The following is a 15,485-nucleotide window of genomic DNA, read 5'->3' on the forward strand; positions in this document are numbered from 1 at the left end:
GCACCTCCTAGCGGAGAAGCTTTTCTAGTACCTGTTAGTGACGCGTGTGTGGATTGACACCTATGTAAACCATTCAGAATGTCGAATAGATAGGAAGACATTTAGGGGCGTGAACATATTTCCTGTACCTGATATTTTGTTGTTGAGAAACTTCAGCGCGTTCAGGAGTCGGCTACATTGTCAAGGAGCGCGGACACCTGTAAAGTCACTGAAATAGAGGTAAGGTCAACTTTTTTTTATTTAGATAGTGGCAAGATCTCAATGACAAACATATTAAATTCTAAACTTCTCAAGTGAAATTGTACCAAATGTCCTACTTCAAATTAAATTGCATATATTGTTTATGCTATCCTTGTCATTGCTTTTAAATTGTTGTCATTGTCTTTTGTGATAACAATTACAAATCATTTTATATGGACCTAGGTGGGTGGGTCCATCTTTTAAAATTCTAAATGCACATTCTGACCAACATGGTTGAATGTGTGCCAATAGAAAAATAAGCATGATGATATGTCAGGGTCCACAGTTCTTCTGGAACTGTTAAAGACCATTTTATTCTCCTTTTGAAACTACCTTGTCACAAAATACAGTAAGTGAACAGTACTGATTGTCAGGTGAATATTGTTTGTGGTTAATACACCTGTGTTCCGTATTGCTCTTGATACCACAATGAAGGAAAGTATCTCTTATGGGAGGTACTTGGCTCAGATTAAGGGGAATTTTCCTTTCATAAAAACAGGTAAACTGAAAGTAGAAATGCTGTATTCTGCATCCTAGATTAATTATTTACATGTGGTTGCATATGAGGAGGGCTTTGTCTTGGTAAGAATGTGGAACTGTTAACTTTCTGAAGCTCACCCCATGGAACATAAAAGAGGAAGTGAACCTATGAAAATAGCTTGGGGACTTTTGAAATACTTTAGTAGGCTACAGCACTACCTCATGAGATTGTCTGAGTTACTCTAGTTAAGAGGAACGTGAGAGTTCTGTCAAGATTTAGTTCTGATGACTCCATTGTTGAGATTTTATGCATTTCTGTACAAAAGGGCTTTATAACATTTGTCAGGTATTGATTGTACAATAAATGTATATAATATACAGTTTGTGTTACAAGTTATTTCTGTCTCTCTCTTTCTCTCCAGATGCAGAGGTATCTGGTGCTCTGTATGGCCCTGCTGGCCCAGGTCTCTGCTGATGACTGCCCAGGCGGAGAGGTGTGTGAGGAGGGCAACACCTGCTGCAAGGGCCCCTCCGATGGCTATGAATGTTGCCCAATGTATCAGGTATGTATGGGGTGGTGCCTGCAGAGCTTAGCCCTTAGCTTTATTTGCAGCCTGAACCCGAGTTCCCTAACCCTTGTACACTGAATTATATCTATTAGAAGTGTACAAACCAAATAGGTAGACTATGGTGTCATTGTCTCTTACCCTGAAATAGATACCTCTTTAATTGCACCCTTGTGCTAGCATTCTCTCGTAGTATCTGTTTGGTCTGTAAGATGTGAGATTCTAACACACTTTGTTAATCAAACTACACTCTTACCATTCATCTCAGGCTGAGTGCTGTGAGGATCATATCCACTGCTGCCCTGAGGGAACACTCTGCGTTGTGAATGAGTCCATGTGTGTGAATGGAACTGTCTCCCTACCATGGGTGGAGAGAGTCTCTGCTAAACAGTCCATATACGCTAAAGTAAGAATGCCAGTGAATCCAGGAAGAAAGTGTAGCTGACTATTGACAATGTTGAAATACACTGTAACAATGACACCAGTTGACTTTCATGGCAATATGTGTCCCTGTTTTCAGTCATTCACATTGTTGAGGAAAACACGTTGGAGGAATCAGGCAGAACTCATTTATCAGCAATAAAAGTTTATTCAAGCAACTGCAGGGATGATAACTGTCTGGATGAAACTGGAGAGGAACATAAAAATGTTCAGAATCACACAGTCATTTATATTCTTCATCTACACAAAGAACTGCTTACCTCTCTCTTAAAGCTTTATACAAACAAAAACCGGTTCTAACCAGTTCTCACAGCCTACGATAGGGGAGTGATAAGAGCTTTAGAGCCTAAATAGACAGAACTAGAATTCAGCCTGGTTACGCCTTCAGTGCCCCAGAGATAAGGAGCCAAAAACAAATCAATACTTTGTGAGGTGTGTGAAGAGGGTACTGAAAATTAACAGTGAAAAGTACATATAGTACTATTCAACTCAAGCATTTACATAGCATTAGACTCTAACAAAACCATTTTTGCCCCAACAACGTAATTAACCTAGATGAACGTAAGTTAATCAAAAATACTATGATCAGTCATGTTTTTTGTCATTGAAAAAGTAAAATGTATTTTTTCTACCCCTCTAGTCTTTCAGAATGATCAGTGCATATGCCGGGGATGAGGATGATAACATCTGCCCTGACAAGTCCCACTGCCCCGAAGAGTTCTCCTGTCTGAAGGCCACTACAGGCTATGGTTGCTGTCCTGTTGCTCATGTAATAACCTAACCACTGCTGCAATCTAGCCTTTTGCGCCAGATTCATACTGTTATACCGTTCACATAAACATGCATTGGTGTCAATGGAAAAACTGGAGTTATGTGCACAGATATCAAGTTAGGATGCAGGCCCGAGTGAATAGTAAATTGATCTAATGTACACACAGGCTGTGCCTTGCTCTGATGGGAAACATTGCTGTCCTGAAGGCCACCAGTGCAGCACAGACTGCAGCTCCTGCATCAAACAGACAGGTTAGACTCTTGTGGAATCACATGTTGCCATCTTATGCTTCTGTTGCAACATCATCACTAAACCCTCTGCCTTCTTCTACCCCGGCAGAGCCTGTTGTTGCAGTGATGTGCAGTGACAGAGAGTCTGAGTGCCCAGAGGGAACCACATGCTGTGAGACTCCAGATGGGAGTTGGGGGTGCTGCCCCATGCCCAAGGTACAGGGGGGCTATATGGAGGGGGCTAGGGGGTTACCATCATGGATTTGCGAGTCAGGAATAATATTGGTCCTTTGAATGTGTGAAATGTACACTCTCCAGTGTCTGTAATCACTCCATGGAGAGATGTCTAATCAAGGATTTGCATGGCCTATGTGCTAACCCTTTGTTTATATATGGTCATCTCATGAGGTGATTCTCTGTGTGTCTATGTGCACTGACCAGGCTGTCTGCTGTGAGGATAAGATTCACTGTTGTCCTGAGGGCAGCACCTGCGACATCAAGCAATCCAAGTGTATATCCACTACCAACAAGGAAATGCCCATGTGGGCTAAGTTCCCTGCCCGCAAGAGGGCAGGGTGGGAAAACCAGAATGGTAGGTTTCACCCCCGCCCCCCCCCCCCTATTTTTGTACCAATCACTGTCGGGATGTTAATGTGTATATGATTATTTTGCTGCTGTACGTGCTTTCAGAAGTTGCCCAGGTGACAACACCTATTCCAGACACTACCACCTCAGCCAATAGGAGTCCTGCTTCTCTTTGGGAGGGTACTTCTCCACCCTTCATTAGGACAGGAGGTATGACATTACACTTCTTCTTAGAACAATACAATAGTGTTGTGGAATATTTTGTTAGCTCGTCCAGTTGTGTTGATCACTAACACCCTGCTGTCTCTTCAGACGTTCCCTGTGATGAGTCAACGGCCTGTTTGGATGGAACCACATGTTGTAAAACACAGGAAGGAGGATGGGCATGCTGTCCTCTGCCACAGGTATACTATGTCTCATACTGTAGGGGCCCATTCACTCTTAGCTAATCCATTTCTTCAAGATAGATCAACCTGATTGCATGTCTTTTGCTTCCCCTTTTAGTTTGGGTTCTTCTCTCTTCCAGGCAGTTTGCTGCAGTGACTTCATCCACTGCTGCCCACATGGTAAGAAGTGCAACCTGGCTGCCCAGACGTGTGACGACCCCTCAGGCTCCCCCTCTGAGCCCTGGCTGAAGAAGGTTCCTGCCGTGCCTCGGGGGGGTAAATTGCCAGGAGATGTTACCTGTGACCCCACCAACGTGTGTCCCGACAACACCACCTGCTGCAAGACAGCGTCAGGAGGCTGGGCCTGCTGCCCCTTGCCTGAGGTAGGAACAGAGAGATGTGGCTACTACTGCTGTGGATAGGCAAATTAATGAATGGCCTCTTAACTTGACTGCTCTGCGATGAGGTGAGAGATTCTGTATGGCTAACAAAGAGGCACTTAGTTTAGTTTTTTACGACATCCCAGTATCACATCCTCATTCTTAGAACAATACAATAGTGTTGTGGAATATTTTCGGCGCCGGTAGTCACTTCACGTTCCTAGGAAACTATGCAGTTTTTTGTTTTTTTACGTGTTATTTCTTACATTGGTACCCCAGGTCATCTTAGGTTTCATTACATACAGTCGAGAAGAACTACTGAACATAAGAGCAGCGTCAACTCACCATCAGTACGACCAAGAATATGACTTTCGCGAAGCGGATCCTGTGTTCTGCCTTTCACCCAGGACAACGGAATGGATCCCAGCCGGCAACCCAAAAAAACGACTTCGTAAAAGGGGGAAACGGAGCGGTCTTCTGGTCAGACTCCGGAGACGGGCACATTGTGCACCACTCCCTAGCATTCTTCTCGCCAATGTCCAGTCTCTTGACAACAAGGTTGATGAAAGCAAGGGTAGCATTCCAGAGGGACATCAGAGACTGTAATGTTCTTTGCTTCACGGAAACATGGCTCACTGGAGAGACGCTATCGGAGTCGGTGCAGCCAACTGGTTTCTCCACGCATCGCGCAGACAGAAACAAACATCTTTCTGGTAAGAAGAGGGGCGGGGGCGTGTGCTTCATGGTTAACGTGACGTGGTGTGATCATAACAACATACAGGTACTCAAGTCCTTCTGTTCACCTGATTTAGAATTCCTCACAATCAAATGTCGACCGCATTATCTACCAAGGGAATTCTCTTCGATTATAATCACAGCCGTATATATTCCCCCCCAAGCAGACACATCGATGGCTCTGAACGAACTTTATTTGACTCTTTGCAAACTGGAATCCATTTATCCGGAGGCTGCATTGATTGTAGCTGGGGATTTTAACAAGGCTAATCTGAAAACAAGACTCCCTAAATTTTATCAGTATATCGATTGCGCAACCAGGGCTGGAAAAACCTTGGATCACTGCTATTCCGCGACGCATATAAGGTCCTTTCGGAAAAGCTGACCACGACTCCATTTTGTTGATCCCTGCCTACAGACAGAAACTAAAACAAGAAGCTCCCGCGCTGAGGTCTGTTCAACGCTGGTCCGACCAATCTGATTCCACACTCCAAGACTGCTTCCATCACGTGGACTGGGATATGTTTCGTATTGCGTCAGACAACAACATTGACAAATACGCTGATTCGGTGAGCGAGTTCATTAGAACGTGCGTTGAAGATGTCGTTCCCATAGCAACGATTAAAACATTCCCAAACCAGAAACCGTGGATTGATGGCAGCATTCGCGTGAAACTGAAAGCCCGAACCACTGCTTTTAATCAGGGCAAGGTGACCGGAAACATGACCGAATACAAACAGTGTAACTATTCCCTCCGCAAGGCAATCAAACAAGCTAAGCGTCAGTATAGAGACAAAGTAGAATCTCAATTCAACGGCTCAGACACAAGAGGTATGTGGCAGGGTCTACAGTCAATCACGGATTACAAAAAGAAAACCAGCCCCATCACGGACCAGGATGTCTTGCTCCCAGGCAGACTAAATAACTTTTTTGCCCGCTTTGAGGACAATACAGTGCCACTGACACGGCCCGCAACTAAAACATGCAGACTTTCCTTCACTGCAGCCGACGTGAGGAAAACATTTAAACGTGTCAACCCTCGCAAGGCTGCAGGCCCAGACGGCATCCCCAGCCGCGCCCTCAGAGCATGCGCAGACCAGCTGGCTGGTGTGTTTACAGACATATTCAATCAATCCCTATCCCAGTCTGTTCCCACATGCTTCAAGAGGGCCACCATTGTTCCTGTTCCCAAGAAAGCTAAGGTAACTGAGCTAAACTACTACCGCCACGTAGCACTCACTTCCGTCATCATGAAGTGCTTTGAGAGACTAGTCAAGGACCATATCACCTCCACCCTACCTGACACCCTAGACCTGACACCCTAGACCCACTCCAATTTGCTTACCGCCCAAATAGGTCCACAGACGTTGCAATCTCAACCACACTGCCCTAACCCATCTGGACAAGAGGAAAACCTATGTGAGAATGCTGTTCATCGACTACAGCTCGGCATTTAACACCATAGTGCCCTCCAAGCTCGAGACCCTGGGTCTCGACCCCGCCCTGTGCAACTGGGTACTGGACTTCCTGACGGGCCGCCCCCAGGTGGTGAGGGTAGGCAACAACATTTCCACCCCGCTGATCCTCAACACTGGGGCACCACAAGGGTGTGTTCTGAGCCCTCTCCTGTACTCCCTGTTCACCCACGACTGCGTGGCCACGCACGCCTCCAACTCAATCATCAAGTTTGCGGACGACACAACAGTGGTAGGCTTGATTACCAACAACGATGAGACGGCCTACAGGGAGGAGGTGAGGGCCCTCGGAGTGTGGTGTCAGGAAAATAACCTCACACTCAACGTCAACAAAACTAAGGAGATGATTGTGGACTTCAGGAAACAGCAGAGGGAACACCCCCCTATCCACATTGATGGAACAGTAGTGGAGAGGGTAGTAAGTTTTAAGTTCCTCGGCGTACACATCAAAGACAAACTGAATTGGTCCACCCACACAGACAGCATCGTGAAGAAGGCGCAGCAGCGCCTCTTCAACCTCAGGAGGCTGAAGAAATTCGGCTTGTCACCAAAAGCACTCACAAACCTCTACAGATGCACAATCGAGAGCATCCTGTCAGCTGTATCACCGCCTGGTACGGCAACTGCTCCGCCCACAACCGTAAGGCTCTCCAGAGGGTAGTGAGGTCTGCACAACGCATCACCGGGGGCAAACTACCTGCCCTCCAGGACACCTACACCACCCGATGTCACAGGAAGGCCATAAAGATCATCAAGGACAACAACCACCCGAGCCACTGCCTGTTCACCCCGCTATCATCCAGAAGGCGAGGTCAGTACAGGTGCATCAAAGCTGGGACCGAGAGACTGAAAAACAGCTTCTAACTCAAGGCCATCAGTCTGTTAAACAGCCACCACTAACATTGAGTGGCTGCTGCCAACACACTGACTCAACTCCAGCCACTTTAATAATGGGAATTGATGGGAAATGATGTAAAATATATCACTAGCCACTTTAAACAATGCTACCTAATATAATGTTTACATACCCTACATTATTCATCTCATATGTATATGTATATACTGTACTCTATATCATCTACTGCATCTTTATGTAATACATGTATCACTAGCCACTTTAACTATGCCACTTTGTTTACATACTCATCTCATATGTATATACTGCACTCAATACCATCTACTGTATCTTGCCTATGCCGCTCTGTACCATCACTCATTCATATATCTTTATGTACATATTCTTTATCCCCTTACACTTGTGTCTATAAGGTAGTAGTTCTGGAATTGTTAGCTAGATTACTTGTTGGTTATTACTGCACTGTCGGAACTAGAAGCACAAGCATTTCGCTACACTTGCATTAACATCTGCTAACCATGTGTATGTGACAAATAAAATTTGATTTGATTTGATACTCCTGTCAGCTTGCTGCTGCTTCTGATCTTAACCTTTCTACTGCCTTGTTAAGGGGTTTTGGAGCTTGAACCAATTGTTGTTTTTATAGCATTGAAAAGTGGAACTGGGAAATTGGGTAATCTAGGGAGTCAAACGTTTCTCTAACCTTGTATCATCTCTTCTGCTACCAGCAATACTTCTACATAATTCCTATAAAGGCTGGTGACAGTCTTAAATGACAGAAAATGTTTGTTGTGTGTCCTTTCCCTTCCTCCCTCCAGGCTGTTTGCTGTGAGGACCATGAGCACTGCTGTCCCCATGGCACCACCTGTGACCTGGCTGGCCTCACCTGTGATGGTCCCTCAGGGTCGGAGCCCATAGTGGGGAAGGTGCCAGCTCTCACAACCCTGGCACCTGATCATGAAGAGGCAACCACAGACCAGCAAGGGGTGCAGATGGATGACATGGAGCTGCCTACAGAGGATGACAAAGGTGATGAAGATGAGGAGGGGCCCAGGACACAGTATGACGCCCACACCACCTGCTGCTTTATTAAATATTTTGTTAGCTCGTCCAGTTGTGTTGATCACTAACACCCTGCTGTCTCTCCAGACGTTCCCTGTGATGAGTCAACGGCCTGTTTGGATGGAACCACATGTTGTAAAACACAGGAAGGAGGATGGGCATGCTGTCCTCTGCCACAGGTATACTATGTCTCATACTGTAGGGGCCCATTCACTCTTAGCTAATCCATTTCTTCAAGATAGATCAACCTGATTGCATGTCTTTTGCTTCCCCTTTTAGTTTGGGTTCTTCTCTCTTCCAGGCAGTTTGCTGCAGTGACTTCATCCACTGCTGCCCACATGGTAAGAAGTGCAACCTGGCTGCCCAGACGTGTGACGACCCCTCAGGCTCCCCCTCTGAGCCCTGGCTGAAGAAGGTTCCTGCCGTGCCTCGGGGGGGTAAATTGCCAGGAGATGTTACCTGTGACCCCACCAACGTGTGTCCCGACAACACCACCTGCTGCAAGACAGCGTCAGGAGGCTGGGCCTGCTGCCCCTTGCCTGAGGTAGGGACAGAGAGATGTTGCTACTACTGCTGTGGATAGGCAAATTAATGAATGGCCTCTTAACTTGACTGCTCTGCGATGAGGTGAGAGATTCTGTATGGCTAACAAAGAGGCACTTAGTTTTGTTTTTACGACATCCCAGTATCACATCCTCATTCTTTACTCCTGTCAGCTTGCTGCTGCTTGTGATCTTAACCTTTCTTCTTCCTTGTTAAGGGGTTTTGGAGCTTGAACCACTTGTTGTTTTTATAGCATTGAAAGTGGAACTGGGAAATTGGGTAATCTAGGGAGTCAAACTTTTCTCTAACCTTGCATCATCTCTTCTGCTACCAGCAATTTTTTATTATTTTTATTTTACCTTTATTTAACCAGGTAGGCAAGTTGAGAACAAGTTTTCATTTACAATTGCGACCTGGCCAAGATAAAGCAAAGCAGTTCGACAGATACAACGACACAGAGTTACACATGGAGTAAAACAAACATACAGTCAATAATACAGTATAAACAAGTCTATATACAATGTGAGCAAATGAGGTGAGAAGGGAGGTAAAGGCAAAAAAGGCCTTGGTGGCAAAGTAAATACAATATAGCAAGTAAAACACTGGAATGGTAGTTTTGCAATGGAAGAATGTGCAAAGTAGAAATAAAAATAATGGGGTGCAAAGGAGCAAAATAAATAAATAAATTAAATACAGTTGGGAAAGAGGTAGTTGTTTGGGCTAAATTATAGGTTGGCTATGTACAGGTGCAGTAATCTGTGAGCTGCTCTGACAGTTGGTGCTTAAAGCTAGTGAGGGAGATAAGTGTTTCCAGTTTCAGAGATGTTTGTAGTTCGTTCCAGTCATTGGCAGCAGAGAACTGGAAGGAGAGGCGGCCAAAGAAAGAATTGGTTTTGGGGGTGACTAGAGAGATATACTTGCTGGAGCGTGTGCTACAGGTGGGAGATGCTATGGTGACCAGCGAGCTGAGATAAGGGGGGACTTTACCTAGCAGGGTCTTGTAGATGACATGGAGCCAGTGGGTTTGGTGACGAGTATGAAGCGAGGGCCAGCCAACGAGAGCGTACAGGTCGCAATGGTGGGTAGTATATGGGGCTTTGGTGACAATACTTCTACATAACTTCTATGGAGGCTTGTGACAGTCTTAAATGACAGAAAATGTTTGTTGTGTGTCCTTTCCCTTCCTTAAGGCTGTTTGCTGTGAGGACCACGAACACTGTTGCCCCCATGGCAGCACCTGTGACCTGGCTACCCTCACCTGTGATGGCCCCTCAGGGCCAGAGCCCATGGTGGTGAAGGTGCCCACCCTCACAACCCAGGCACCTGATCATGAGGAGGCACCCGCAGACCACCAGGGGGTGCAGATGGATGACATGGAGCTGCCTACAGAGGATGATGACAGTGAGGAAGACGAGGAGTTGCACAGGACACAGTGTGACGCCCACACCAGCTGCCCAAAGGCCGCCACCTGCTGCTTTATGAAGTCCACCCAGAAATGGGGCTGCTGCCCACTGCCACAGGTGAGTGTTACAGTAATGGTTAGTGCTGAGCAATTGGTGCTTTTGAGGTCTGTTCGTTTTTGGTTCGATTATTAAAAAAATAATAACGGATTGATTTTGGTTTTGACTATTTGGGTTGAATGCTGTAACAGCACAGAATAAAACAATAAAAGTCCCATGGTGGAAGTGACTGGCCATTACTGCTTATCACTCATCACATTGCTTTACTTTCATAAAATATCAGTTTTTGTGTATATTACATTTGTTTCAATTTATAACTTTGTTATTTCATTCCAATTCATCGTTTCATCTCTATAGAGCGGCTTCCTATGCTGTCTGACAAAATCACTATTTTGTAGTTCTTCAACATAAATAAGGCATACTTTTATGACTGCTGAATACCAACCATCAATCACTTTGATCATGTATTTTCAGGTAGCAACAGCTGCTCCAAAGACAGTACAGTATGAAGATAGGCAGAAACTGCTTCTCCAATAGAAATATCCAATCACGCTTGTAGGCGATGTCATGGCAACGTTGGCTATCTAAGCTCATGCTCAGAAACGTCATTGGGTGTAACTGGCATCACGTGCCGAACTGAGCATGTTCATGCCATCAAATTAAAGGCACTTCTTCAATATAGTAATTTTTTATTCAAATTAAAACGTATAAGATTGTCACTTTCACGAGGTTGGAGTAATAACTTGTTCAACTGCTTAAGACATTGGCTCGAATCTAGGTTGTACGTTTTAGATTTGGAGAAAATAAAATGTAAGGACATTTCTTTTACTTGTCCCACTGACTTCTCAAACCCCAGCCTGGTCTGCTTCTCAAGCGCTCTCTATATCCCTTCTGTAGCAGGCATGAAAGAAACACAGACCGGACAAGTCAATGCGCAATGGATTATAGTCATTGTAGTTAATTACAATGTTTTATGTGTTTTATGTGCTAAACTATGTAGAATAATGGCCTGTTGGAAACAACTCCCTACAACATCTCACAGTTCAGGCTGGATCTGATTTATCTCTAAAGAAACTGCAATGTGGTCATTGAGCTCATTAAAAAAACTGAACGAAATGGAATTAAAATAATTGAACCGACATCAGTCAATTAGTTGTTTGATAACCAAAATGTTGGTCAATCACTCAGCACTATTAATGGTGTTCCCAACTATTGAGGAAGGATTTTAGGGAATGAAAGCCCTTTCCCTCACTTCTCGCTGTTCCCTCTTCCCCAGGCAGTGTGCTGTGCTGATGGAGAGCACTGTTGTCCCAAAGACTACATATGTGATATGAGCAAGACTTCCTGCTCTAAGGGTGGGGTGGTGATCCCATGGTACAACAAGCTGGCAGCTGAGCCAGATAACAGTGCCCTCACTGCCCCCCTCTCTTTGAGGTGTGACACCCAGAACAGATGCCCTGAAGGCTCCAGCTGCTGCCAACTTTCCACAGGACAGTGGGGCTGCTGCCCCCTGCGCAAGGTGTGTGTTTGTGTGAGTGAGGGTGTGTGTTGGTATGCACATGCGTATAGAGAACCCTAGAAATAGTTTTGCTCTGCTATCTCACACGGGGAACCTTTCATGTCTGTACCACATCTTGCCGTGATTGGGAGTCCCATAGGGCAGCGCACAATTGTCCCAGCATTTGTCCAGGTTTGGCCAGGGTAGGCTGTCATTGTAAATAAGAATTTGTTCTTAACTGAAATTTAAAAAAAATATATATATCTGTCTTGTCTCCCTGTATAGGCTGTGTGCTGTGCAGATGAGGAGCACTGCTGTCCACAGGGCTACAGCTGTAACATGGGCTCAGGGACTTGCCAAAAGCTAATGTTTCTTCAGTTCCAGACGGTACCCCTAACTCGGGTGTCTGCGCCTGAGCCCCCGACCCCACAGGAGAAGGAAATCTACTGTGGGGGGCCGTTTGTCTGCAATAATGAGGAGACTTGCTGCAAGGTCTCCGCCACTACATGGGCCTGCTGTCCCGTTCCAAATGTATGATATACACCTCCGCCCTCTCACCAGACACCACAAACGCTTCTAGAAATGTCATACTAATGTTAGTGGAGTTCAAGACTAAGGCATCTACTATCCTTCTATTGAATAGTGAAATTCCTATATGGTTTCTCTCATTGCTTCCTCGATCTCTTTTTTTACTCTCCTTTCCACCTTATCCCTGTCCTCCTCCACCTGTCCTCCTAGGCGGTGTGCTGCAGTGACATGAAGCACTGCTGCACTACAGGCTACACCTGTGGTGAGGGAGGGTCCTGCACCCAGTCCACTGGCTTCAAATGGGACCACTGGCAGGTGTTCTTCTCCAACAAGAAGAGAGCCCTGCGTGTGTGACAACATTGGGCTAGACCCATCACTCCAACCGTTGGAGTGATAGGCCCACACTCCACCACCAGACGCATTGCACTAATGAAGGGACGCAGGAACTTAATAATATCACTGTTACAGTGTATCAAATTGTGTTTTTTTATAGAGAAAATAGTGTGAAAATAGTGTGTGTTACATATATATATATATATATAACACACACTAACACACACTATACCTACCAATGGTGCAAAATATTACTTATTTTCCCTTTCATATAAAAATATATATAACACACACTAACACACACTATACCTACCAATGGTGCAAAATATTACTTATTTTCCCTTTCATATAAAAATATATATAACACACACTAACACACACTATACCTACCAATGGTGCAAAATATTACTTATTTTCCCTTTCATATATATATATATATATATGAAAGGGAAATGAAAATAAGTAATATTTTGCACCATTGGTAGGTGCTTGGAATGTTACTACGTTTACTTCAAGAGATACCCATGCTTGCTCATGAACAGAAACTATCAAGGATCTGAAATTACTCAAAATGAGATACCAATGTTGAACAATCTTTTAGGGTTGTGGCTCAGGGAAGGATTGGAATGTGATAAAAACTAGTTGTAAGCTACTATCAAGATTGACACAGAGGAGCAAAAAATGTCAAGAACTTAGTACTGTTTTACAATGTTTGATGTTACCTTTTAAACAGGAAGAGTGTTGTTTTTTAGTTGATCATGTGAAGTGCATTGTGCCTCATAGTTTCAGGTATACCTTTGAAATGCCTTTTACAATAGTCTGCCATGTGTAGGCCGTCATTGTAAATAAGAATTTGTTCTTAACTGACTTGCCTAGTTAAATAAAATAAATATGCCACCCTGTGGCTGAACTGATACTGTCTACTTGGGACAACTTGAAACATATATGTTTTACCTTTTATTTAACTAGGAAAGTCAGTTTAAAAAAATCTTATTTTCAATGAAGGCCTAGGAACAGTGGGTTTACTGCCTTGTTCAGGGGCAGAACGAAAGATTGTTACCATGTCAACTCGGGGATTCTATCTGGCAACCTTTCGGTTACTAGTCCAACGCTCTAGCCACTAGGCTACCTGCCGCCCCATATGCCCTCCGTCTTGTTACTACCACGTTTTAAGTAAGGGATGGATTATCCCACTTCCTTGTGTTTTAGACGTTATGCCATTTTAAATAGTCCGTAATGATTCTGGCTGTTGCTACCAAAGGGAATTAATTTGCTGTAAAATGTGAATTAAAAAAATAAGTTGTACACTATGCATGTGTTGGTTTGTGATCAGTGTAACTATAGTAGGCCTTGCAAGTAAAAAGGTAAAAACTCAAGAGGTGATAAAGGTGAGTACTGAGTGGACTATTTTTGGAGAAAAACCACAATCAACGTCTGATACTAATTACCAATCACCGGGAAGTTTTCTGTGGGTTTTATGGCGGACGACACCCAAAAAGGTGTATTGGCGCCACCAACTGGACGGTTGGAAACCAATAAAATATAATGAATAAATCCGTACGTAATAATGATACTAATTTAACCACCCTAATAAAAAATAGCATATAGACAAAACAAACTCCAACTTCGTATTTTAGATCCCCATATCTCCCTTAGGTTCTAGGACCTGGGAGGGTGTTACGGCTTGGGGAAATAGTCCTTAACTCTTTTGCTGGGAAATATTTTTGCCCCAGGAACCGCTCCGCCGCAATCACTATGATTTCCATCTTCCTGAACCTTCTCCCCACCCTGGCAGTGCCAATAATTACCATAGCTATAAATGCCACAAAGTCCACCTTCTTAACCTTTAAAATGTCAGGATCCTGCTGGTGAAAGGCAACTCCTGCAGCTTAGGCCTACCCACTACCTTCGATTCTTCTGGAGCACCATTCAAACCTTTTCATAGCTGCTGCATATGAAATACTCTGTGCAACCCTGACTAAGCCACCTCATTCTCTTACACCCGTGTGGGCCATTCGGAAGACGTGGCTTCATTGTTCCCACCGCAATTGCAACATGTCACATATTCATCACTTTTATAAACATATGGTCCCTTCCACTTGGACATCTCGGCTTCTCCCTTCTGCAAACACTTGCTACATGACCAAAATCTTCACAATGATCACACTGCATTGGTCTTGGGATAAATGCTCTGACTCTGTAGTGAAAATGCCCTAACTGCACTTGAGTAGGGAGAATCCACATCAAAAAAACTAAAGAACAAATAGACTTCATTTTTTTCACCATTCATCACACGATTCATCCAACGTGCTTCAATTACTCCAGGAATATTTTTAATCTCTTCAAAATCAACTTCCCACGAGACGTCTGCGGCGGCCTGATATAACCCCCTTGAGGGGTGCCCTGTTCCGAAGAGACACACACGAAACTTCAAACTTTTAACATTTTTATTTCACCTTTATTTAACCAGGTAGGCTAGTTGAGAACAAGTTCTCATTTACAACTGCGACCTGGCCAAGAATAAAGCAAAGCAGTTCGACACATACAACAACACAGAGTTACACATGGAATAAACAAAAATACAGTAAATAATACAGTAGAAAATGTCTATTATATACAGTGTGTGCAAATGAGGTAGAATAAGGGAGGTAAAGGCAATAAATAGGCCATGGTGGCGAAGTAATTACAATATACCAACTAAACAATGGAGTGATTGATGTGCAGAAGATGAATGTGCAAGTAGAGATACTGGGGTGCAAAGGAGCAAGATAAATAAATACATGAGGTAGTTGGATGGGCTAGCAGTTTTAGAAAATCGATTAAAGATCCTTCAGATCCGCCGAATCAAAACAAGCCCGCCTCTCGTGATCCTCACAACCGTCACTTTGCCCAGTACTCTCTCCACCAGTTTGGAT

General features: G+C 44.3%; 1 protein-coding gene across 1 annotated transcript; it reads left to right on the forward strand.

Moving 5' to 3' along the window:
• The first annotated feature begins 2 nt into the window (after positions 1-2).
• grna (granulin a) lies at positions 3-13,880 on the forward strand. The gene is made up of 17 exons (XM_031827856.1): positions 3-219; positions 1,143-1,283; positions 1,555-1,692; positions 2,368-2,496; positions 2,666-2,750; positions 2,839-2,945; positions 3,171-3,321; positions 3,420-3,524; positions 3,627-3,718; positions 3,841-4,083; positions 7,965-8,175; positions 8,296-8,387; positions 8,510-8,752; positions 9,942-10,271; positions 11,488-11,730; positions 11,995-12,240; positions 12,448-13,880. The coding sequence occupies exons 2-17, from the start codon at positions 1,143-1,145 to the stop codon at positions 12,589-12,591; spliced, it is 2,700 nt and encodes an 899-aa protein (XP_031683716.1). The 5' UTR covers positions 3-219; the 3' UTR covers positions 12,592-13,880.
• Positions 13,881-15,485: the final 1,605 nt, after the last annotated feature.

The sequence above is a fragment of the Oncorhynchus kisutch genome, linkage group LG6 (assembly GCF_002021735.2).
Source record: "Oncorhynchus kisutch isolate 150728-3 linkage group LG6, Okis_V2, whole genome shotgun sequence".
In the NCBI taxonomy this organism is placed as follows: Eukaryota; Metazoa; Chordata; class Actinopteri; order Salmoniformes; family Salmonidae; genus Oncorhynchus; species Oncorhynchus kisutch.

Excerpts from the sequence above, each read along its gene's own strand:
- grna (XM_031827856.1), top strand. The coding sequence starts at position 1,143 with ATGCAGAGGTATCTGGTGCTCTGTATGGCCCTGCTGGCCCAGGTCTCT. Across the intron at positions 8,388-8,509 it reads CATGCTGTCCTCTGCCACAG|GCAGTTTGCTGCAGTGACTT; the intron begins GTATACTATGTC and ends TCTCTCTTCCAG. Across the intron at positions 11,731-11,994 it reads GCTGCTGCCCCCTGCGCAAG|GCTGTGTGCTGTGCAGATGA; the intron begins GTGTGTGTTTGT and ends CTCCCTGTATAG.